This window comes from Pseudorasbora parva, chromosome 1 (assembly GCF_024679245.1).
Source record: "Pseudorasbora parva isolate DD20220531a chromosome 1, ASM2467924v1, whole genome shotgun sequence".
Taxonomy (NCBI): Eukaryota; Metazoa; Chordata; class Actinopteri; order Cypriniformes; family Gobionidae; genus Pseudorasbora; species Pseudorasbora parva.
In genome coordinates this window covers 21701548-21728863 of record NC_090172.1, presented here as the reverse complement: position 1 = coordinate 21728863, position 27316 = coordinate 21701548, and the positions used below count along the sequence as shown (strand labels likewise).

The 27316-nt window shown below is 37.4% G+C and overlaps 1 protein-coding gene across 2 annotated transcripts in view; it reads right to left on the bottom strand.

Annotated features, from left to right (window-relative positions):
* Window positions 1-4499: 4499 nt before the first annotated feature.
* slc8a4b (solute carrier family 8 member 4b) overlaps window positions 4500-27316 on the bottom strand; it is a 93736-nt gene continuing 70919 nt past the window's right edge. For both annotated transcript variants that reach the window (XM_067434516.1, XM_067434598.1), the window contains 5 exons: window positions 17474-17580; window positions 14217-14341; window positions 13776-13875; window positions 12037-12309; window positions 4500-5306 (listed from right to left, as the gene is read on the bottom strand). In XM_067434516.1, the coding sequence (XP_067290617.1) occupies window positions 4927-5306; window positions 12037-12309; window positions 13776-13875; window positions 14217-14341; window positions 17474-17580 (985 nt within the window). In that variant the 3' untranslated portion in view covers window positions 4500-4926. The remainder of the gene's footprint in view (window positions 5307-12036; window positions 12310-13775; window positions 13876-14216; window positions 14342-17473; window positions 17581-27316) is intronic.

Here is a 27316-nt window from a genome sequence, read left to right as displayed (position 1 = left end):
TGTTACCTTTCACTGTGAAGATCTAAACATATTTAGACGTACAGGACATTGGAATGGAAGATGTTTGGTTTAATGTTTAGATCTTCACAGCGCCCTCGGATCAGAGGTAGACGTAGTGGTGTACAAGGGGTTAAAACGATATAAATACTGTTTTTTTCTCACACAAACCGCTCGTTTCGTGTCTTAGGCCATCAGTGTGTACTTACGATGGGGGATTGTTTAATTTGGACTTCTCTGTGTATGCTCTTTGAGGTGGTGACCATAGACCTGCATTATGTGAGGCACAGACAAGAACGGTTTGACCTAAAATGATCAAAATTGAAACTACTGGGGAAACAAATACTCCTACATCTCGGATGCCCATGAGGTAAGCTAAAACATATCAAAATTTAATTTCAAAGTGAACTATCCCTTTAACATGTGATGCGCTTGTGCGTCTCATCACTGTTTTCACAGATTTGCGTTTTTGGTTTACACAGAGATGATAAAAAGTTCTGATCAAAGTTTGCGTTCTCAGGCCACCAAAATAATGTTGTCGTGTAAATGAACGACCAGTACGCGGATGAGCAGATGAACAGCCAAAACAATTTGGTTGCATTAATTTCCTACGCTGCTTTGAAATCATTTGTATTGTAAAAAACACTATAAATAAATGTGTCTTGACTTATCAAGATATTCAGACCAGCGGCATAACTGATTGTGACATTGAGTGTGAAATAGCTTTTATATACAATATCAGATCAAATGTTTTCAGTTACTTAGTATATTTTTCTTTATCAGTGACAAGCAACGGATAGTGGCATTTAGTTAAAATCAGTGTTATTAAACAAAATGTTTGAGTGAATGATTCAATGACTCTCATATTGGTCATTGAGAATGTTCTTTGGCTCAAGTGAATGCATAAAGGTTTATGCAAAAATAAAAATCATCCACTCCTTAATAATAAATGATTCGGTAGGTAGTGTTTAATTCAGATTTTTTAATAAAAGACATTTTAAAAAAGATTTCAGAACAACAATTTCTATAACATTTAACAAGGGCAAAAGAATGTTTCATGCATCAAATCAAGAGACATGGAGATAACGTAAAAGAGGAAGAATCCAACTAAAATCTGCCATGTAAAAGGAAAAGAAAAGCACTTGGTGATTCACTCATTATGAGAAACAAAGACTAATTAAGAATCAATGATGAAATCAGATCAAACCATTAATGAAGGAACAACCAAAAGACCAATGAACAGAAAGATCACAGAGATGCTTCACACAATTTCAACACACACAATGATACAGGGTGACATGGTGACTGCTTCCACAGGGCACTTCATATGAACTGTTAGCTTATCATATTAACCTCTTCTGTTAGTGTATCTTCTGTACACGTTAGCGCTATGCACAGAAGTCCAATCACACACAAATTCAAGAAATATAAACAAAATATACATTTTTAGCATTGCCTGTCTTTTTCTGTAACACAAGGGCGGTTAGCATGGGTAAGAGACAGGAAAAATACGCTTGTCTGCGTATCTAGATGATTTGCAGCTTTAGTGTTTTTAGTTTCCCCGCAAAAAAAAGAACACTCAGGGCACTGTATGAATGTAATCGCATTAAATAACAAATATCAAAAGTGGCGATGTAACGCAACATAGCAACATCTTTTTTTTCTTTATAGTAACATACATTTGAATGAAATGGTTTATTGAAAAAGAAAAGTGTATAGGACACGATTTTGATTAGATAAAGGCAGAATGAATTATTCACAATATGAAAATAAAAATGTTGAACTTTCATTTCATGCCTACTTTGAATGATAGTGCTTTTCAAACGAAACAATAAGACTTTGTTGGTTTTGCTAGAACAATATATATACCGTTCAAAATGTTTATGGAACATGATCATGAAAAGCTAGTATCATTTGTTTGCACTTGACTGTTTGATATTGTATTTAATGGAATGATATTCCTACGTTTTTAGGGGTCAAATATCATAGTATTAAACATCATAGTGTATCAGTAGCCTGTTTTGACACTTAAACATGCACTGAAACAACTGCATCACAAAACTGATTAAGAGGCCAGCAGACACAACACAAATACACACTCTCTTGCAGTGTTAAAAATGCTACAAACACACAGAATAATTTTAACAACATGCAATTTCATCAGGTATGTGTGATTGTGTAGTTGGTGGAAGTGTTTACATTCCACATCCCTCTCTCTTTCTCTCTCACTGGCCAGGCTGCTTAATCCAATTACGATGGCTGTTTTTCAGTGTGACATTTGGGATTGCACTTCAATTCATTGGGCTTCAAGTAACCTGGCAGAGAGAGAGAAAACGGTGATCCTATAAAGCGATTATGTGCACACTCTTCTGCTGTATGTCAGTCTGATGTGGGATTCATTACTGATGATAGCTGATCCTTGTGGCAGCATGGGCTGACATGATCGTTAATGATCATCAGTTCAATTAAATAAATGACACGATCAAAAATCATCTTATCATCAACAAAATAAAAAGCGAAATCTTTTTATTTCAGTTGAAATCCCCACTAATCTTAGGTTAGTATAAGAAGTAACGTTGGTTTAGTCACTGATTTAAGCCTTAAATAGACTTAAATGAGTGGGTGTTACACATATACAGCAACACCCCCCCACACACATACATACACACACACATACTCACACGGACGGACTCGTCACTGGGACCAGACAAGACAATGACTCTCTGGGCGGGTCGCCTAGCAACAAGATAATGCTAAAAATACTCTGGGTTCACATTCTCTCACTCCAAATACTGTACTAGACTGAGGATAGAAGCTACTTGAGAAAGCTAAATATCTACGCTACAGCTAAATCTGTCTCATTCATTCTTTTCCTGTGCTCTCCATCATTCAGCATGCCAGAGCCTCCCACCATCTCCTTAAATGTCTCACGGAATAATAACACAGCAGTCAGAAACAGATAGACAGCGAACACTGAAACAGTGACAACTGAAAATTCACTGACAGACACAATAAAACAACCAGTGCTGAAAAATCGAAGTACTTGCGTTTGTTCCAATTACTGTATTCGTTAGCAGCACCATCATTTCATTTTAAACCCATATTTTTCAATCCAGAAATCCTAAAAAAAGCACTATAAAAGTATTCAGTGTGACTTGTGTGCTATACTCCGAAGACAAACTTTAGCTAAGTTTTGTCTGAGGAACAGACTGAAAATGATCCTTTCCATCATACGGTTTCATTTGTATTTACTCTTATGACTTTTATGGACTACTTTTGTAGTGCTTTTATCATGCATTTTAGCCCTTTGTTAGGCAGATTGACAGCACATGCCCTTAAAAAAAAGTGAATTCAAGTGTGCCATCAGTATACTCTTTATTTATTTTAAACAAGGGAGTATACTTATTTCAGTCACATACTTTTCATGTACTTTTCAGACAAAATGATACTTATGTATACTTAAGAACTTAATATAATGCTAAGTTCACTTGAAGAAAACAAGCAAACCTGCAGTCCATTTCTTTATGTAATATTTATGTCAATGTCCGCCTATGTTGCACAGGGAAAAAGCAGCATGAACATTCTGCTAAACGTCTCATTTTATGCGCCACAGTTCATATGGGTTTGGAATGACATGAGGGTGAGTAAATGCTCAGAATTGAAATTTTTGGGTGAGCTAAGGGATACAGTGTTATACACAGTCAGTAAGAGCATTTATCACCATGTCAAATGTCACATCATGTTAACTGGCTAGTATTTTCTAAGGAGCATTTGATGTCAAGGAGTGTGACCATCAAGACAAATACAAATAGATACAGACAGCTAATTACATCAATTACGTGGTTTGTTATTTAAAGAGAACATCAGCTGAGCTGTTTATTCTTTGTTGAGTGCGCTCTCTTTCTCTCTCTCATACACACACACACACATTATATATATATTTAAATTAGAATTATTTGTAATGATATTCAGCACCGTCACTGTCATTGTTTTCCAATCCCTCTTTGGATTATTCCAGTCCATTTTCCACACCTTTTTTGAGTTTCATTCCTTTGACTTCCCAATAATGTCAGCCTTCATTCATGATATATGATTAGTTATGAACTCAGCATGCTTTTCAGACCATCTATCCGACCCTTATTTAATCCTGAAACATGCTTTTCTTCTTACACAAGCAATAGTAAGTCCATTCTGTTTGTTCGCTCTGCTCTTAATAACTCAAAGTTTGTTTGATCATTCTGTTCATTTAAAAGTTTTAAAATATTATCATTACAGTTACATGAGAGTAATACTGACACATAACATAAAAAAAGAGTCCAAAAAAGAGTAAACCCATTCATTCATTAACCGAAAACTCGGATTGGCTCAAACAGGAGTACAAAAAAAAAATATTATAATATATATATATATATATATATATATATATATATATATATATATATATATATATATATATATATATATATATATATATATATATATATATATATATATAATTGGTTCAGGTTTGGAAAAATTTAAGACAGCACTGAGAGACGGACACAAGTGTAAGGCAGGGGAACAAGGAATGATGTGTAAGATACTGCATTCAAACTAATTGAAAGGGACAGTTTATCCAAAAAAAAAAAACCCAAATAAACGTGCAGAATTTGTTCAGAATGTTCGTAACACAATCATAATGCTCCTATTGCTCCAAAAGGTTAATATCCGTTTGTTTGTTTTTTGTTTTTACTTTGTACTCTATGTAGAGCTGTGAATGATGATATTTTTTTTGGGGTGAACTATCCCTTTAGAGACGAGAATGGAAAACTACAAAAACTGACTTAATAAAAGTTTTTAAGATAAATATCTAATAAATACAAAAAAAGCTCCTTCAGTGGCCATTTTCATATTCCTCTCAAAGCTTAAATAATATCAGGTCTTGCTGCCTCAGAATCCAGGGATGTGGCAGTATGCTTCCAACGAGGCCAACAGGATGTAGATCAGCCAGAGGGAAATGAAAAGTAAGGATGTCAGTATCTTGCAAGTCCGTGGACCGCCAAGCTCTCCTCCAGCCACCGAGGGGCGCCGACGATACAACAGCACACTGACAGCTGCCACAGCCATAGCAGTGAAGAGTGTGACAGAGAAGGCCAGAGAGCCAGGCTCAACTTTGAAAGGTTTGCCTTTGGTACGCCAGTATACAGCAGCTATGGTCCACGCCACGCCGATGCCCAGGAAAACATTGACAGCGTTGCTGCCCGTCACATTACCAATGGAGGCGTCAGCATACTGGTCTTGGATGGCAGCAACCTTACTGGCAAAGGTGTCTGTGCAAAGGAGAGACAGAATTGAATTTTGATCAGATTAATACAATTACAATTTAAACTGCAAGATCTTGTTATTGAATGAAAAAGAGAACAGGATTTGAGTGAAAGTTAAATTGGGAAGTATCAGAAAGAAAGTTCAAGGAAAGGGAAAGGGGTAAACAAAAGACAAAAGCAAAAGAGGAACGGAGGAAAAAGAAAGAGGAAGAAAAAGGAGGAAGAGAGAAAAAAAGAGACAGGGTTCAGGTGAGTGCACTCAAAGAAAAACAGACACACACATAGTACAGACATATGCACTGATACACCAGCTGCAAAGAAACCAGCCACGCTAAAAACATACACGGCCAAATTCATAAACCTGCTCTATGATGATGAAAAGTCTGCTAATGAGAACATATCGTCACTCGCTGTCTGTCAGAAATCTTGTATCTATATATGTTTATTTTTTGTTTTAAACTAACGCTATTGGTCATCCTTTACGTCTGTATGTGGGTTTTTACAAATATCTAACCAATGAAAAGGTTGTGACTAAATCTTGTAACTCCATTGGATCTTCAAAATTATGTTTTATTAACAATGTTTGGGAGAAGCATGTTTTCAGATAATGAACCCTATTAGCACAAGAGGAGGTATCGTCAACATACCTCTATCCCACAAGTTTTCCAGCATCCCTAAACCACCCCACCTCCTCACTTTTAAACATTTCCTTTCCCAAACAGGAATGGGGGTAATACTCTTTTTAGGGGGCAAATTATGAGCTTGAAGCCCTCCCCTCATACAGCAGTCCAAATATGCATCTGATTATACACCGATCAAGCATAAATTTATGACCGCCTTTCTAATATTGTGTTGGTCTCCCTTTTACTGCCTGAACCATCCAGGCATGGACTCCACTAGACCCCTAAAGGTGTGCTGTCATATCTGGCACCAAGATGTTAGCAGCAGATCCTGTAAGTTGCGAGGTTGGGCCTCCGTTGATCAGACTTGTTTGTTCAGTACATCCCACAGATGCTCAACTGGATTGAGATCTGGGGAATTTGGAGGCCAAGTCAACAGCTCAAACTCATTGCTGTGCTCCTCAAACCATTCCTGAATCACTTTTGCTTTGTGGCAGGGCACATTATCCTGCTGAAATAGGCCACTGCCACCAGGGAACACTGTTTCCATGAAAGGGTGCACATGGTCTGCAACAATACTTTGCTAGGTGCTACATGTCAAAGTAACATCCACATGGATGGCAGGACCAAAGGTTTCCCAGGAGAACATTGCCCAAAGCATCACACTGCTGGCTTGCCTTCTCCCCATAGTGCATCCTGGTACCATGTGTCCTCCAGGTAAGTGATGCACACGCACCCGGCCATGCATGTCATGTAAAAACAAATGTGATTCATTAGACTAGGTCACCTTCTGCTTTGTGATCCAGTCCAGTCAGCATGGGCACCCTGATTGGTCTTTGGATATGCAGCCTCATATGACACAAACTGCAATGCTCATCACAATGCTATCAGAACCAATATTAATTTCTTGAGCAATCTGAGCTACAATAGCTCGTCTATTTGATCAGACCACACAGGCCAGCCTATGCTCGCCTCGCGCATCCATGAGCCTTGGCCGTCCTTGGTAGCTGGTTCACCACTGTTCCTTCTATGGACCACTTTTGATAGATATTGACTACTGCAGACCATAAACACACTACAATAGCTGCTGTTTTGGAGATGCTCTGACAAAGTCATTTAGCCATCCCAATTTGGCCCTTGTCAAATTCACTCAAAACTTTACGCTTGTCCATTTTTCCTGCTTCTAACATGGCAGAATGTTCACATGCTGCCTAATATATCCCACCCACTAACAGGTGCAGTGATAAAGAGATAATCAGTGTTATTGACTTCACCTGTCATAATGTTATGACTGATCGGTGTATGTAAGGGTCAACTCGTGAATTGACGGTCAGACCACATAACTCCATCCACCTCTATCCTGAAGGTGGTGAAGTGATGCGTTTGGACCATTTACAATGCAAAGGAAATCTCATAATCTTTGATCTCATAATTTCAACTTCAGCAAATCAACACAGTGTTCAAACAACAAAGCTTGACTTCAACGATAAAACTAGAAACTCTGGTGACTGGATTACTACACAAAAGTGGAATATTTCATCCGACTAGCCTCCCACTGCCATCAGTTTACATTCCAGAAGGGAAAACACAGCTGCCTACATTCAAAAGGATAAGAAAATGCCTCTTCTTGAAGTTCTTGAAACAAAGTTATTTCCGGAACCACCAAACCAGACGAATCACACAGCAGAGCTTCATCACAATCGCCCTCTGCCCACAGCCAGCGAGTCCCATAAATTTAGTGCTACTCAACAGATAGAGAAACAAGTAACTGATTACACACTAACCAATGGAGCAAACAGGGGGCAAGACCCAAAGGCACTTAAGACATCAGATTGTCAAGAGCTTCATATATTGCTGCAGTAGCATGCTCCACCCCAGACACAAGGATTGCAAACACTGACTTCCTACCACAGCCGGTGCCTATACATCTTGAAAACAGATTTGAAGTATTAATGAATATGGGTGAGGAATCCTCTAACGTGATGAATGTGATCGAACACAGATTGAATCAGTCTGCAGCTAACAATGACGCAAACAGGCGCTCAAGGTCGAGCAGACAACTGCACTCAGCTCAGAGCGCAGCCGAGCCAAGGACTCTGATAGTGGATAACTCTACAGTCAGAAACATTAGCAGCAGGGACCCAACTACATGCTGCCTTCCACAAGCAACAGTTTCTGATGCTAGGAAATTCAGAACATCCTGATGAAACATAAGACTGCAAATCAAATAATCATTCATGATGGGAAGAATATTCAGAGAGAGCAGTCAGAACTCATTAAATCGGACTTCAATTATCTTTTTGAAACACTTAGAAATTTCAGCCGTTCATCAGTGGACCACTGCCAGCAAGAGGAACAAAAAGATTCTCACGGTTGCTTGGGCTTAAAGGAACACGCCAACTTTTTGGGACTTTGGCTTATTAAGTGTATCCCCCAGAGTTAGATAAGTCCATATATATCATTCTCATCTCCGTGCATCCCATAACTTAGTCTGACACACACTCCCGTTAGCCTAGCTTAGCACAAAGACTGGTGCTATATGGCTTTAGCTAGCCTACTGTTCAAAAAGGGACAAAATAACAACAACATTTTCCTATTTACATGTTGCAATGTGTATAGTCACAGCGTGTACAAATAACAAGGTTACATGAGACACAGCCATCTTATAAACATATACATACTGTGGACTATATTCTCAGAAAGCGCAGCACTGCTCGACTTCTGCGGAGTGCGGAGTGATTTGCTCGCAATCTCCGTCTATACAAATGGTGAGCTGCACAAATGCGTTGGATTTGTGGTGTTTTGATGCCGATGTAGGATCATAAAGCCATGAGCCATTGTTGATGGAAGGTTTGTTCGAGATGCATCGGCGTGCACTGCACAGACAGATCACCGTTTGACATCAAAGTACAGTGAGAACAAACCACACCTTATGCTTTTGAATCGCTCATGCTGTATTTTGATATCACACACGGATCAGACCGTGCATCTCGAAAAAGCCTTGTGTGTTTGCATTTCCCGCTACCTCACTAGTGTTGCTGAGAAGATGAGACGTATACAATGACGTAAGACCTGACTCTGTGGTGGCCCATGGAATGCCAAACCGGTTCTACAGTTGACCCAACTTAGAACCAACACTAGCACTGGCTCTGAACTAGCACCCGATTCATTCTGGTGGAAAAGGGGTATCAGACCCCTTCTCAGAGAAAATGAATAATCTTTAAGTTGCTCTGGGATCAGTCAGATTAGACCACAATCTCATAAAGTTACTGTCTGATTTCGAAACAATTGATTGTAAAATTTTAGAAGAAACTGTACAGCACCTTAAAACATCAACATGCGCCCTTGACACACTCCCCCCTTCTTTTTTCAAAAGTGTGTTTAACTACTTAGAAGCAGATCTCCTAGAAGTGGTAAACTCCTCACTTCTCTATGAGAAATCTGGATAACTCTATTGAACATCTAATATTGAACAACTACAGATCAATCTCAAATCTCCTCTTCATGGGCAAGATCATTGAAAAAGTTGTTTTCAATCAACTGAACAAATTCTTAAACTCAATCAGAGACTTTTTTCAATCTAGTTTCCGACCGCATTACAGCACAGAGACAGCTCATAAAGATTATAAATGATATTCGCTTAAATACTGATACAGGCATCCATTCTGGTTCTACTCGACCTCAGTGCTGCATTCGACACTGTTGACCACGACATACTTCTTGACAGACTGGACAGACTGGTGTCGGGCTTTCTGAGATGTTCCTCAAAAGGTTCATGTTATACTTAGAAGGGAGAGGTTATTATGTGAGTATAGGAGACCATAAGTCTGAGTGGACATCCCTGACATGGGGAGTCCCACAAGGGTCAATTCTTGCACTACTTCTATTCAACCTGTATATGCTGCCACTGAGCCAAACAATGAAAAAGAACAAAATTACTTACCACAGCTATGCTGACGACACTCAGCTTTACTTAGTACTATCACCTAATGACTACAGCCCCATTGACACCCTGTGCAAATGCATTGATGAAGTTAACAACTGGATGTGCCAAAACTATCTTCAGTTAAACAAAGACAAAACTGAAATCACTACATTTGGAAACAAAGATGAAATTCTCAAGGTGAACACATATCTTAAAGGTAAAGGCCTGATAACAAAAAGTCAAGTCAGGAATCTTGGTGTGATTTTGGAGTCAGACCTGAGTTTCAGTAGTCATGTCAAAGCAATAACTAAATCAGCATACTATCATCTGAAAAATATTGCAAGAATTAGATGCTTTGTCTCCAGGCAAGACTTAGAGAAACTCGTTCATGCTTTCATCACCAGTATCATATCAGGTCTTCACACTGGCTTCCAGTTACATTTAGCATCAGTTTTAAAGTACTATAATTGTTTATTAATCACTCAATAACCTGGGACCTCAATAATTTGCAGATATGCTGGTTAAATACAAACCCAACAGATCACTCAGATCAGCAGGATCAAGTCAGTTAGAAATACCAAGAGTTCACTCAAAGCAAGGAGAGTCTGCTTTTAGCTATTATGCCAGCCGCAGTTAGAACCAGCTTCCTGAACAGATCAGATGTGCTCCAACAGTAGCCACATTCAAATCCAGACTCAAAACACATCTGTACGTCCGACTGATCGCACATTATCTTATCTATGCATCATCTTTTTATTCTTTTTATAACTGTTTTAGTTTACCTTTGTTCTTATCTTTGGTTATCATCATTTTATTATTTTTAATTCTCTTTAAAACTTCATATTTCTATTTCTTATACATCTATCTGACTGGAAGAGATTGGAAAAGGAAAGCAGTGTGCTTCGCTTCATTCTGCTTGTGGTAGTAGACGAAAGAAAGGGGAGGCTCTGCAGGGCAAAGGTAACATCCCCTACAGGAGCCTGTCTTGGACTGACTTAAGCCGGGTGCACACTGTGCGATTTTTGCCCACAATCTGGCCGTCTAGGACAAATTTAGCAAATCCTAAAATATTCCTCTGATCCTAGGCTAAAATGTTGACGTCTTTGGTCGTTAGTTTGATATGTTCACCGGCAGCCGTTTATGAGCGCAGTGATCAAATTTTACCTCAGGTAAAATTCTGCCAGTATCAGAAGATACATAATCCTGCAGTGTGACTTCTCCTACGACGACAGTTAAATATCTCGGTTTTTCATGACAAACTATGACAAAAACGGGAGCTAGGGAGCTTCTTTGTAGCCAGCATTTCAGTCCGTGTAATGCAACTCACTGTCACCGAGCGCGTCATTCATTGATGATATAAAATCCGGACGAGTTTTCTTGCGTGTGTCCGTTTTTAGGGCGCCTTCACTATTGTACAGTCTAACATTAATGACGAGATCTTACAGTGGGACATGGCTTACATTGAAGATCATGTTCATACAGTCTGACAAGGAACATTCGCAAAGGATTTTGAAAAATCGCACAGTGTGCAGGACCCATTATAAGGTCCAGGAGAAAACTGCAAACTTGATCCATCTAAGATAGGGGTACCCCAATTTATAATCAGACAGATAGGGATCTATTTATTTATTTATTTATTTTTAAATTCTCTTTACAACTTTTTCTATTTTTATTTTTACGCATGGTATTCTTTTTCTTATGCATATCTTATCACTATTTTAATTCATTTCTATGTAAAGCACTTGTCAATTTCATTGTGTAATTTCAATTTCATACACAATGAATTGTCATTGTGTATGAAATGCGCTGTATAAATAAACTTGCCTTGCCTTACTCAAGAAGCACTATGTCTATAATTTTCTTTTTTTAAATGTTGCATTTAAAGAGCGGAGAAGATTCTTGGTCTGGTTTTTCCTGTCTAGTTGAAGAAAATATAGGCTTACTGTTTCAAATTTTCTGTGCATGGTGCTTTATATTTTATATCATGGGTTTTTGGCCAATTGTATTTAACAAAAAGAACAACTTGGCACACAAATAGCTACAATAAACGTTATAACCTGTAAGTTAATAAAAACATAATGTAAAGCACAGGAACACATATCTCTGTCATTCGCTGGTCAAAAACAAGTCAAATGCAAGTGTCTGACCATATATAAAGCTTGAAGAGAGAATTGTTAACTTGGACACTTACCTGGGACAGAAGTCCCCAAGGCAACAAAGACTACGGCGGTGACTGAATCCTTCAGACCGATAGTGCACCCAAAGTGGGATGCGAGATCTCCTGTGACTGCCGTCAACACACCAATCAGAATGATGGACACAATGAAGCATGCCCATCCATTCCAGTACTCTGTAGGCGGAACGAAGGCAAACAGAACCTTCCAGAAGACTGTGAGGAAGTGCATGATATAATCAAAGCAGGATGGAAGACGCTCTTCACCACTCTCCTCCTCATTGTCATCACCTGAGAGGTCAAAGAAAGATGAGTAGTATATGTTAGTGGGCATGAAGTTGTATGAAAACGTGCCTCGTAAATCTTTGCACACTTTTGTATGTAGGCCTAAAGTAGCAGCCAACTGTATTAGATTTGACATTGCAAACTGCAAGTATTTAATTTCATAATGGTTTGTATGTAAATTACACTTTTATATGGATAATGTTTCAAAATTATCAGATGCAATAGTGAGGGGGTACTGATACTGTTTCCTATGCAATGACGTTAGCCAATCATTACAGTGGCCGTTTACTGACAAACCTAAATGAAGCCCTCTGTCTGAAATGATCTGCTGTTAAGGGGCGGCTCCTTTGAGGTTTGTCAGTAAACGGCCAGAGGGTCAGTTTGAGGGTTGAAAATTGCTGGGGGGTTTTTGAGCAAAATACTTTATTAACATTATTGTGGTAACATTTCAATTCTACAGCATTGATTAATCTTAGTTATTGTCAATCTCAAGATTTAAATACATTATTCAAGTCAAAAGTTGTATTTGTGGTAACACTTTACAGTAAGGTTCATTAGTTAACATTATTTAACTACATTACTAAACATGAACTAATAATGAATTTCACTTATAAAACATTTATTCGTTCATGTTCATTTCAGCATTTACTAATACTTTATAAAAATCTTGTTAACATTAGTTAATGCACCGTGAACTAACATGAACAGCTGCATTTTTATTAACTAGCGTTAAAAAAGATGAACAAATACAGTAACAAATGTACTGCTCGTTGTTAGTTAATACATTAACTATTGTTAACTAATGAAACCTTATTGTAATTAGTTAGAGCACTGGAAAATAACACAAATATAAATATTTTTTATTAACATTAACAAAGGGTAAAAATGCTATAAAAATATATTTCTCAGTTAGTTCATGTTAACTAATGCATTAACTAATGAGACCTTATTGTAAAGTGTTACCATTATTATTAATACATCTCAAGGTACATACTAAATATATTATATATATATATATAAATATATATATATAACAATTTCAAATAGCTGTTTTCTATTTGAATGTGTTTTAAAATATAATATATTCTTGCTTTGGCAAAGCTGAATCATTTTCAGAATCATTACCTCAGTCTTCAGTGTCATGATCATTTCAGAAAACATTCTAATATGTGGATTTGGTGCTAAAGAAACGTCTTTCTTTTTCTTATAATTTCTTATTTTGCTGCGTAATATTTGTATGGGAAACGTGATATTTTTCATGCCATTGATGAATAGATTTAAATAGATGAATAGGTTTAAAAGTACAGCATTTGAAATATAAATCTTGTATAATACTATAAATGTATTTTGAACAATTTAACATGTCCTTGTACATTAAAGCATATTCATAATTGTATGGGCTATAAATGGTGCTCATACAATGATGCCAATGTGACAACATGTAAAGGATGATCAGACAGGAAGTAGCTTACCTGCGCTCACAGTAACAGCACTAACAAACTGCTCTCTCCAGCTACTGCTGCCGACTACCAGAGCCAGGTTAGTCTTCTTAATGAGCTTATCCACTGTATTCTACACACACACACACACACACACACACACACACACATGTATTAATAACTGTTCAAGACCTGTTCAGTCTGTGTTTTGCACATTTTGATACTTTGGCTTTACTTGGAAATATTTATTTTATTTAATAATAATATATTGTTGTATATTAAACTTAAATGCAATATCGCGTTACATAAAAGCAATATCACTCACAATAATACTTAATATTATCAAAGCTGTAGTGTGGTGGTAGTCCTACTGCTTAAATATAATACATTAATCAGCATGCATTGCTAAAAAACTATTATTTGTTTCTCATTTTGCATTGCTGCTCAACTAAAGTGTGTTAGAGGCAGTTGTACCTTAAACTCATAGGACTCTTCAATCACCACCTCCAATCTGGTATGTTCTCCCAGACTAGGACATCCCATTTTAGCTACTTCCTCTTCCTCTGCCCCAATGTCTGGCTTATTTTCATTAGAGTCTCCTACAGTACACACATACATGAAAAAGTAGACAAAGAAAAAAAGTAGCTGTATTAGAAACATATTACCTCTATTTCTACAGCTAGTAGAATGCGCATTTTAAATCTCACGCAGATAATCAGAGCGAACAAAAATGAGCAAGTACAACAGTGACTGATGGCTGGAGGGAAGGATACACTTTTCAAAGCTGAAAATGACAAGCAGGAAATTTCATAAATCTTATGAGTGTCACTGTGCTAATTGAATTGTAAAATAAGGCGTTTAAGATGGAAGGGTCATTGCCTTTAAACAGAAGGCTGTATAAATAATGTAGAAAATAGCGATAGCCTCCGGTCACACTGCTAACACAAGGTGATTTAGAGACAGCCAGTTTGTTTCCTGAGGTAACAAACTTCACATCCTACAGGTATTAGTGTATAATACTTTACTGTAAACATATTTCTTACAGTACACATTATTTAGTAAGCCAAGGGATATTAAATGATGCATTCTAAGACAGAGATACAGCAAGAGAAAGAAATCGTTTTCACTCCATTAAAATCCATGTCCTTAAGCTTAAAAGAGCATTATGTAAATCACTTCTCATCCCCTTCTGTTTTTTAATTTAGCCTTATTCCTTTCTTTTATCTGTAACCTTTCATCTTTCATCACTTTGTTCATGTTCTCCTCATTAAATGACCTCCACAATATTTGTATTTATTTATTTTTTTTCAGCTTCAACAGCACTGCTCTTTTGCAGGCTTTATTTATTTTTTATTATCTGAGAATGTGCAGCAGAAAATGGCACAAAACACGGCTGCTGGTGTAAACAAAGCAGGAGACATTCGACTGTTCCCGTTCTCTGTGCTCCAATGGTTAATTAGCAGGCAGTCTCTGACTATCCATCCGATTAGAAAAAGTGTGAAATTGCAAGAATAATGGATTGTAAATTGAAGATCCACACACACAAATATTGTCCATACACACACACACAAAAAAAACTTTACTGAAGACCAATTTAAACAAGTTTGTTTTTCTTTTCTTTTTTAATGTATGAAATATTTTTGTTTTACATATTTAATGTTCTTTGAATCTTATTAAATTTGAATCCTTTAAATTCGAATTGCACTTTTTTTGTCAGGTTTGCTACCTGACTTGCTACTTCCTGAGAAACACTTTTGAAAGTGGATTGGACTGAGCACCAAAAACATACTTGTAGCCAATGGGAAATAAGGGGGAGAGGCCTGTATTGCACAGTGTGTTTGTGAATTTGGAGGCAGAACTATCAACATGTGTGTGATCCTACAGTCATAAAGGTGTCTGTGTTACATAGGCTGCATTCCACTCCACTTTTAGACACACACTCGCAAATTTCCCTATACATTTCCCCTTAAGGGAATCCTCACCGCCATTTGAAGGGTGTTCCACTGTGTGAAGTTTATATGGACAGTTACACACTGTACGTTGATGATTTTTATTTGATTTTTTCACGTGCTTTCATTCAGAGATTTTTAGATGGGTGCCGAAATTTTTTAGGTCAGGAAGAATCTGTGAATCCATGGCAGGAATACGCTGTTTTCTGCCAAATGGCAACCTGTGGTGTCGAAAAACTGTTGGCAATGTGTGTTATTGCACAGACCAAAACAAAATCAGACATTCTGACACATTTCAAAGTAGAATAACTGGCTGTAGCATAGTTTTTTCGTAGAAATGAGTTTCCTAAATATTTCCAAACATATCATATTTTTATGCTTTAGTACAGTCAAAACATACATACAGCACTTTTAAATCGTATGTACAAGTTCCACCAATTGTGGGCACTCATGCAACGTAAGCAATGACACATCTGAGTCCATGAAGTTAGTGGGTGCTTCTCAATTCTTATTTATGCATCCTCGTTTCCTTCCCTAGCTTCCTTTCCTCGCTCCTTAGCTCCGCCCCTTCAGGAAGCGAGGGAAGGACGCAAGGACGGAGGAATTGAATCAAGAGAATTGATATCCTCGATCCCTTTAACGTCACTTCAAAGCGGCGTCAATTAATGATGATACCGCTGGATTTAGTAAGGATTCTTGAACATAACTATTTATATTGTGAGCTTCAGCCTCCACAAAATACCACATTTGTCCATATTTTAATTAATATTACCAGTTATTATTAACAACGAATTCAATCAATCAATCAACTTTATTTATATAGCGCTTTTACAATCACGATTGTGTCAAAGCAGCTTCACAGTGTCAAACAGGATAATATTGCGACAAAATTAGATTTGGCTGTACAGTCGTACTGGAGAAAACAGTGATGTTATCAGCTTATTTTAATTCATCATATAGCAACAATGTTGGCAGATCAGTATTTAAGTTTATAGAATTAAATAAGACCTAATTCATACATTTTATTTGTATAATAGGTTGAATAACTTTAATCATATTTTTAGTGTCCCCAACTGAGCAAGCCAAGCCAAAGGCGACAGTTATTCCAGTTATTAACTGCTTTATAATTATTGTATAGTATTGGTTTCTATTTGTTTCTCTATTTGTTTCGTTCATGTGCTTTGATATAATTTTGCAACTGTCAGTTGTTGTTATTTGACAAACATTTGTGTCTTGTACATGTAAACATAATAATAAGGATGAATAAACTGTGGCACAATATGAAGGGGGAGGAGAATTAATGCGTGCGTCACGTTTAGTCGATAAAACACTTCTGCAAAGGATAATCCATGCAGTGTATTCTCACTCACGACTCCTCAGGAAGCCTCCGCACTCCTCGATCCTTGCCTCCTCGCGGTGCAATTCGAGAATTGAGATCTCCTACAAGATGGCCGAGCTTCATCGGTTTCCGGGTCATAGGATGGAGGACGGAGGAGCGAGGAAACAAGGAGGGATATTGAAAAGCACCCGGTGAGTGAAGGGCATAAATATATGGAGTGGAACGCAGCCATGGAGTGTTTGTGAATTTGAGGGCTGAGCTAGTGGCGTTTGTTATGATGATTTCACATATCAACGGCATTTCTCATAAATCGCTTACTGCACCTTTCAATTCAAGTTCAGAAACTGAATTGAAGTTTTAAAGGTCTTTCAGTTGAGCTCTAACGTTTAGACATGTAAGAAAGAACATACATGTATGTGCACACACACATTTACACAATTTACCATGTTTTTGTCCAATCTCGAGCAGCACTGGCTCTCCTAACTCAATGCTGAAGCTTTTGTTCTTTTCATACTCTTCATCATCTATGATCTTCACCTCAATTGTTTTCCTGTAGAGAGAGAAAAACAGACATAGGAGACATTAAGCTCAAAAACACACGTACATAATTGCTATTTTAAATTACTCTAAAATCACATACACATGCTGTGAAATTATGACTCCTAACATCAAGAATTTGAGTTTAATATAGTCATATGCATTCATCTGTTATTCACGGCAGGATTTGCATAACCCTGACATACAGTAAACAAGCACACACCCAAAATACATAATGCCATGCAGTAATAATCACGTTTTGTAAAGTGTCAATGTAAATGTCACTGGGGTGGAAACTTTAAGTACAGGATTGAGAATAATTGCTTCATAATTAATAAACAAATTGAGAACGTCATACTCACATAGAGAGATATTACAGCAGTAAAACAACCTTGATCTATAAAAAGAACTGCACAATATAAGTACACTGAAACCAGTCAGCCAATTTCGTGCAAAGATATGTCCATGGTTTAGACAAATGGTACGAATAAGTATGAGTGAGGCCATTACAAATTAGCTACCTTGTACAAATATGTACGAATTGTCAGGAGATATTGTTGGTAAAGTTAGATAATATGCAGAGGTCTACCCGCTATACAACCATAGTTGTTTTTAGTAAGGGATATCAAATCTAGGACAGACAGAAAAAGGAGAGAGTGGAAATGTGATATATTATTTATTTATATATTATATATATTTATTCATTATAGAGGCTCAACAGTATCTGTGTGTATATATGGATAAAGCGAGAAGTCACAAGCCCCAAGCTGTATCGCACTCAAGAAGAACAGACTATTATTGTGGTTGTAATACCTCAGTTTGCCCACTTTCACCAGCGACTGACTTCATTACACATTCATTCATCTTAGTTCAATTAAAACGGACAGATCTATTAAATTAAAGCATGCTTAATCAATAGCCCTCATCTTCTTCTGTGTGAGGAACAGAGAGACACAGAGAAAGACAAAGACAAAGTGAGCGAATCAAATTTTTAAAGAGGATGAAAAATTCTTTGGTTGACGTTGGGATTTTCGTCTCTACAAAGAGTCGTACATTCCTAAAGTACATAAGCACACTGCACACGCTCAGAAGAAAGTATTCTGAATCCAAAAGTATTACAGATTACAGAAGTGCCTCTTCCATTTAATCTTCCTTCCCACTGCAGCAATTTCAACACGTTTCCTCTCCTCATGTTTCTCTCAATCCATTTATGCAATGATCAACCTTTAGCTCAGACTATTCATGAGCCGAGACCCAAGCTTCTCCTCAGAGGACTGAGAAAAAATGTCTCTTCACCTTTCTCTGGCCTCCTGCTTTCAACCTCCTGCTCTCCTCTTAACTCCCTCTTGCGTTCCTGCTGACCATCTCTCATTCAAATCTACCTCCCCTCCCACTAGTGCATTTCCCCATGCCCTCCATCCTGTTCCCTCCCCCTTACCTCACTTCGCTGGGCTCTTATTAGATTTTTTTGTTTTCTTGAACTGAATCCAGAGGCTCAATTAAGATCTTGTCAGCTATGTTTTATTGCGTTTGGCTGCTGCTTCTCCCTCACACACACATTACTCTTTAATATTGTAAAAGAGTACGGAAGAAGTGAGATGGAGATAGAGAATAGGTGAAGAAACAAAGGAAGGACAAAAAGTAAGAGGGAGCAGGACATTCTCTGAGACTGAATCATGCCGTTGTTGGCATTGTTTTATTTACCCAAGCTGGCGGTGTTGCTTTAACACCCAATTCACTAAATGATTTATGCAAATCGGGTAACAGTGCAAGCATGACTGAAACATCTGTGCTGACAACAATTCGTATGCCACCTTTCAGGCGGTTTCTGAGTGCTAGGTTGAGTAGGATGCAGCAGATTATCTTGATCTAGTGTCCTTTACTGGGGCTGAACAGCATCACTCCATCACAAGCTCCTGACATGGCTCTTTATTATGTAGAAAGTGCTTGTTTACATTTGGCAGATGCTTTTATCCAAATCATCCTAGTCAAGTCACCTTCATTTACAGGTCCTTCTCAAAAAATTAGCATATTGTGATAAAGTTAATTATTTTCCATAATATAATGATAAAAATTAAACTTTCATATATTTTAGATTCATTGCACACCAACTGAAATATTTCAGGTCTTTTATTGTTAATACTGATGATTTTGGCATACAGCTCACGAAAAAAAATTAGCATATTTAATCCGACCAATAAAAGAAAAGTGTTTTTAATACAAAAAAAGTCAACCTTCAAATAATTATGTTCAGTTATGCACTCAATACTTGGTCGGGAATCCTTTTGCTTCAATGCGGCGTGGCATGGAGGCGATCAGCCTGTGGCACTGCTGAGGTGTTCTGGAGGCCCAGGATGCTTCGATAGCGGCCTTAAGCTCATCCAGAGTGTTGGGTCTTGCGTCTCTCAACTTTCTCTTCACAATATCCCACAGATTCTCTATGAGGTTAAGGTCAGGAGAGTTGGCAGGCCAATTGAGCACAGTAATACCATGGTCAGTAAATCATTTACCAGTGGTTTTGGCACTGTGAGCAGGTGTCAGGTCGTGCTGTAAAACCAAATCTTCATCTCCATAAAGCTTTTCAGCAGATGGAAGAATGAAGTGCTCCAAAATCTCCTGATAGCATTGACCCTGCCCTTGATAAAACACAGTGGACCAATACCAGCAGCTGACATGGCACCCCAGACCATCACTGACTGTGGGTACTTGACACTGGACTTCAGGCATTTTGGCATTTCCTTCTCCCCAGTCTTCCTCCAGACTCTGGCACCTTGATTTCCAAATAACATGCAAAATTTGCTTTCATCCGAAAAAAGTACTTTGGACCACTGAGCAACAGTCCAGTGCTGTTTCTCTGTAGCCCAAAAGTGGCTTGACCTGGGGAATGCGGCACCTGTAGCCCATTTCCTGCACACGCCTGTGAACGGTGGCTCTGGATGTTTCTACTCCAGACTCAGTCCACTGCTTCCGCAGGTCCCCCAAGGTCTGGAATCGGTCCTTCTCCACAATCTTCCTCAGGGTCCGGTCACCTCTTCTCGTTGTGCAGCGTTTTTTGCCACACTTTTTTCTTCCCACAGACTTCCCACTGAGGTGCCTTGATACAGCACTCTGGAAACAACATATTCGTTCAGAAATTTCTTTCTGTGTCTTACCCTCTCACTTGAGGGTGTATTGAACATCATCCTGCCCAGGGACCGCAGATGCAAATTAGCTATTTTAGCTAACTCTGGCACAACATTTGGGTTGTGTATGGTCCCTGTTAAATAAATAAATAAACTAAACTAAACTAATGATGGTCTTCTGGACAGCAGTCAGGTCAGCAGTCTTACCCATGATTGCGGTTTTGAGTAATGAACCAGGCTGGGAGTTTTTAAAAGCCTCAGGAATCTTTTGCAGGTGTTTAGAGTTCATTAGTTGATTCAGATGATTAGGTTAATAGCTCGTTTAGAGAACCTTTTCATGATTATGGAAAATAATTAACTTTATCACAATATGCAATTTTTTTTAGAAGGACCTGTATTAGTTATTTACTTTGGAGCCACTTACATGACAACAGTTTAAACTAAAATGGAAAACATGTAATGCGTTCTGGCCGTTCATTTGCATAGCAACTGTGTTTGGCGGCTTGAGAAGGCAAACTTTGAAATAAGTTTTGAAATAAGTTTATCATCTTATATTGTGTATCAAGGGTGGGCGGATCAATCATGAAATATCAATACTTTCAATACTGATGTTGTATTGAAATGATCGATCCTCACATAAACATATCGATCACAAGGTGTTTTTATTTACCGTTAATGAATTTATTTAACATGACATTCAGTTTGTAAAATAAACCAAGTGGAAAAATAAACCATTTTAGCAACTATTTGTATAGGGTAGAATTACTGCTCATCTGAACAAGAGTTGTCTGGGAATCAAAGCCATGGCTCAGATGTTCATAGCACAATGGCAATTATGGCATGCAATACATATATCCATATAAGCCTAATTTGCAGAGAATTTAGGTGTTTTTTTTGCTGAAAAGAATGACAATTACTTGATGAAAATATTCAAGGTGTGACTGACTATACTAGCACAGTTTAAGCTGGATTGTGGATGGTCAATTACTATCAAATCCAAAATATGTAGTGTTGTGCAATTTGATAATAAGAAAACGTGAAGTGAATTAAGCTGGATAATGACTCGTACTAAAAAATACTAAAAAACACAAAAAGCACAATAACTGTTTGGTTACCCATATTCTTAAAAATATTGTGTTTTGTGGTCAGCAGACAAAATAAATCCATACAGGTTTGGAAAAATGTAAGTAAACTATCTTAGGTGAACTATTCTAACTCTGGTGAGATCTTGCATAAAAGATAACAACCCAGCATCAATTATCTTTTGCATTGCATTTATGAAGATCAAACAGTAGTGCATGAAACAGTCATTTGAAACCTTCATTAACATATGAAACTGAAATAACACAATCCGAAGCGAGAAATAATGTATAGCGCTTTTCTCAACCACATAGAGCAGGGGGTGGTGTGTTTGGTCTCCTCAACCACCACCAATGCTGCATGTTATACAGACAAACTAGTATTCATTTTGTAACATAACATCTCTTTCTCACTCTGTATTTAATTGCTTTTCCCTTATTGGTTCTTTAATGTGTCGTAGAAACTCTGTTACAACTTACAACAGAAAATTGTCAAAATATGTACACGCAACACAATTTTTGGCACTGAAATAACATATGCAAAAGTGAAATCGTCCCAGAGAGTATCATTTTGCCAAGGGTGTTGGCTATAAAAAGGTATGTTGAGTGTTCTCTCAACTTCAACTGAATTTTGAAGCATTAATGAGCTCCTTCTCTAAGTGTGGGTCCTAAAACTTTCCACTTTCATTTTCTTGAGTGTTTTCTTTTTTTCCAAAACACATCACTAAGTAAGATTTATAAGCTGCTCCTCATGGGGACCAACAATGTCACCATAAGGACAAGGATTTTGCATTTTGGCATCTTTGTGGGGACATTTGTCCCCATAACATAGGGTTTACTTGAACCACAGACATACACATACACACACACACACACACACAAACAAACACACACACACACACGTTTGTTTGTTTGTTTTTTACATATGGAGACATCCCATAGGCGTAATGGTACTGTACAAACCGTATTTTCTATTCCCTTACACTGCCCTTGCCCCTAAACCTACCCATCACAAGAAACATTCTGCATTTTTACTTTCTAAAAACAATTAATCCTGTATGATTTATAAGCATTTTGAAAAGTGGGGACATGGCCAAGGTCCTTATATTTCACCCTCTCCTTGTAATACCTATTTCATACCCATGTCATTATACACATTTGTGTCCTCATATGTCACAAAAACATGCCCCCCCCCCTAACCCTAACCCTAACCCTAACCCTAACCCTAACCCCCACACACACCCCAATAATCAGTGCCTATTCCGCACTTTACTTCCAGTGGCTCTTGTTTATGATGATTAGCAGGTTGCGGTCGCTGATAATTAATAAGAGACAAGGATCGACATGTTCAGTACATTGAACTGTGAACAGTTTAATTAATGCAACTCACACACATGAATGGAAGCTGATTAATAAAGATAAATGCACACCAACTTATAATTACATGAACAGAGGAAAGGATTGATTGAATTTCATTATTATTATTAGCATTTCATTATTTAGGCAGTGTACAGCAGTACAGTTCTTACATGCCCAAACACATATAGTTGCATGATGGTTTAGATTTTTAATTTGTATCACATTAGGGCAGTATACTGCATAAGATTAAGATTGGTTTGGATGGATGGATGGATGGATGGATGGATGGATGGATGGATGGATGGATGGATGGATGGATGGATGGATGATGTATTATGTATTCAAGTTAACGCTGCAGTGTATAATTTGTGCTATAAATAAAAATCAAACATATTTAAAAAGGTTTATTGATTTTTTTAAATAGGTTTTACCCAACACATTTATTAGCTCTTTCACACCACCACCTGACAAAGACCCCCCAAATCATGCTAACGGTTGAACCAAAAGATGATATATCGACCCAGTCCTACACAGCAATATTTTGAAAGAGGCAACAAGCCACCATGTTTCCACTCTTCAGGAAATCAACTTATGAATAGCTTATTTATAGTTGTCTCTGCACATTATAGGCTGGGATAGGAGAAAGTATTTTAACATCAAAAAAATTACACACTTCACCATTAAGGGTGACAAAGCTGAGGGCAGATGTGATAGTCTGGCCCAGAGAACCCTCTACAAAATAGTCATGGACTATTTCAGTTATTATGATACAGTCAACAAATTCCACAAATGGAGATCATAAAGAAAGGAAGACAAAGATATTTATGCCCAACAGATGTGAAATCAAGAGGATTTCAATGGCAGTCACTCTGAGAAGTACTGGCTTGACAGAAGCAGTCAGAAGCAAAAGAAGGGAAATGTGGTGCAGCTTTTGTATGAACTGAAAAGAGTCAGACTGAAAAGGTTTGCCCTCCAATGCAGAGCGGAAAAATACAGTGAAAATGTCTGAAGAAGAATGCCAGACAGACTTTTGTGGTCATGGTGCCATGGTTATGCCTTACTCTCTGGTCATTCAGAAAATCATGCAAATAGTATTGTTTATGGAAATAATAATCTTAACCTCCTAAGACCCAGGAAAGTCTTTTGAATTTAGTACTTTTTAATGTCTATGCTGTTTAATAATAATAATAATAATAATAATAATAATAATAATAATAATAATAATAATAATAATAATAATAATAATAATAATAATAATAATAACAATAATAATAATAATAATAATAATAATAATAATAATAATAATAATAATAATAATAATAATAATGTGTTCGATTTATATAGCGCTTTTCAAGGCACTCAAAGCGCTTTAGAAGGGGGGAATCTCCTCGACCACCACCAATGTGCAGCATCCACCTGGATGATGCGACGGCAGCCATATTGCGCCAGAACGCTCACCACACACCAGCTGATTGGTGGAGAGGAGACCGAGTGATGAAGCTAATCAGAATAGGGGGATGATTAGGAGGCCATGATGGACAGGGGCCAATGGGCAAATTTGGCCAGGATGCCGGGGTTACACCCCTACTCTTTTTCCGAAAGACATCCTGGGATTTTTAACGACCACAGAGAGTCAGGACCTCGGTTTAACGTCTCATCCGAAAGACGGTGCTCTTTGTCAGTATAGTGTCCCCATCACTATACTGGGGCGTTAGGACCCACACAGACCACAGGGTGAGCACCCCCTGCTGGCCTCACTAACACCTCTACCAGCAGACACCTGGTTTTCCCAGTTGGTCTCCCATCCAGGTATTGACCATGCTCAGCCCTGCTTAGCTTCAGTGGGAAACCAGTTTTGGGCTACAGGGGGATATGACTGATGGCATTTTAGGAGACACAAGTGAAGAGGTAAAGAAATTACATATCAATGTCCCTATAAAATTGTTTAGAAAAATAAACAATGGATGGATGGAATGGATTTTTTAATATGTTGATATTGATATTTTATTCATATGTTATGCTATGCTCTTGTAAGTGGACACCCGGGCTCAGAAATTACATGAAAATGTAATTACATGAACAGGAAAAACCAATGGGAATTTTTTATTTATTTATTGCTTTTTTTTTTCATCTACTAATCCATTTTCAGGGAGTAATAGTTGGCAACATTTTCATAATATCTAATATTTTATAGGGACATTGATATGTAATTTCTTTCCCTCTTCACTTGTTGTGTCTCCTAAAATGCCCAGTGAGCATGCTTTAAGTCCTGGTGTCCTCTATAGTATGAAATCAATGTCCTGTTTTGTAACAGAAAGACATATTTTGATTAGAAATCCCATAACATTTGCCTGAGATGTTGTTGATTTATAACAATCAAATTGAAAATTGGTCAGATTTAAATGATAATTACAAAATTATTATATTATCATATTTCCATAAAAGTACTATATTTGATCATTCAGTCATTTTTAAAGACCAAGGAGTTTTTGTTGTTCTGGTGAAACCTACTAAATGTTATCTCTGAAAAGCCCTAAATGTGCTCTTTACAGGACATTCAAACTCAAAACTTTGACAGGTATTGTGTCAAAGAAATAAGTTTGCCAACTTACTGTACAAGATGTGAAGTCATAAATGTAAAGGTAAAATTACCCTTAATCATCACGTTGTAACGTGATGTCGTCGTCTCCTGTGTTTTTCCCCTGTACTTCCTGGTTTTCTGTTGTTCTGAGTTTCCCACCACTGTTCAGTCCCCTCGTTAGCTTTAGTTATGTCAGCTGTGTCTAGTCATGTGTTTCACCTGTTCCCCTCGTTTGTCTAGTCATCAGTGTGTGTATTTAGTTCCCTCGTGTTCAGTCCATCCTTGTCCGGTCTCCGTTATATATACGTTGTTGTTCATGTTTCGAGAGTGTTCTATGTTTCTGGTGAAGTGAAGTATGTCGTTAATAAAGAGATTTTGAGTTTGGAAGTCTTGGTATCTCCTTCCTTGGGACAACAGCCCATAACACACGTAAACATTTAAACAACCTATTGAATCTACTGTAGCAAGCAACCTTGAGTGGCATACCTCAATTCTAAACAAAATTCACAACCAGAACAGAACTAACATGACTAAAGATAATTAATGGCTAGGTGTGCAATTCCACCTGCATACCCTGCATATGCAGACGCTGTACCACAGCTAAACACAATGATGTTAAATAACATTCTTCAACAACTATTTACACTATCAAAGCGATCACCCAAAAATGAAAATTCTGTCATCATGTCATACCAAATCTGCATGATTTTATTTCTTTCTTTATTTCAAAACTAATTGGCTCTTGCAGGTACTCAAACGTGCTTGCCTGACATGTGAGTACAAACCTCTTCGGTTCTTACATGTCTCCACCATAATGTTTTTGAATGTAAAAACCACAAATGTCATATGTTGACCTCAGACAACAGCATAAAAATAAAAAAGCCAGTTCAAAACCCCTTTAAATCTGCTTATCATATACAGCAATAGTGTCTCTTTGGAAATGTGGATTAAACAATTTGATTCATATGGATTACTTTTACTTTTTTGTGTATCTGGTGGGATGGGCTTTTAATATAGGGCCAGAAACCTCTCAGGTTTTATAAAAAATATTGACAAGATGTACAAGGATTTTTTTTTTATTTTACAACATAAAGGCATTATAAACTACAAACATACAGTTTTAAAATCATATGTTATGTTTCGAATTGATTACTTTTTTTTAAATAGGATTTCTTGGAAAATGTTTAATGACTAAAATGACAAGGGACATGTTTGTCACCATATTGTGAGAATGACCCATATATCAACTACCATCTGTATATGGTACTATATAAAGAGGACATCCAAATTCATATTAAGACAAATAAAGCCTCTCATAAAAACAAGTGGCATTTAATGGACAAAATAATAATTACATTTTGGCAACTGCAACATCACTTTAGATTAAAGTTATAAGTATTCCAACATACTCAAGTAAATATGGAGGTAATGATATAAGATATACAATCAAATGCATGTCATTTTCATGCAATCCACAAAGCCTGAAATCAAAATAAACATCCAATCAAAAACACTCCTGCAATGAATATTACATGGTAATGCAATCTACATATCACCATAGGGGGTGAGTGTGCATTGAGGAGATTGTTTATTTAGAGACTAGTGATT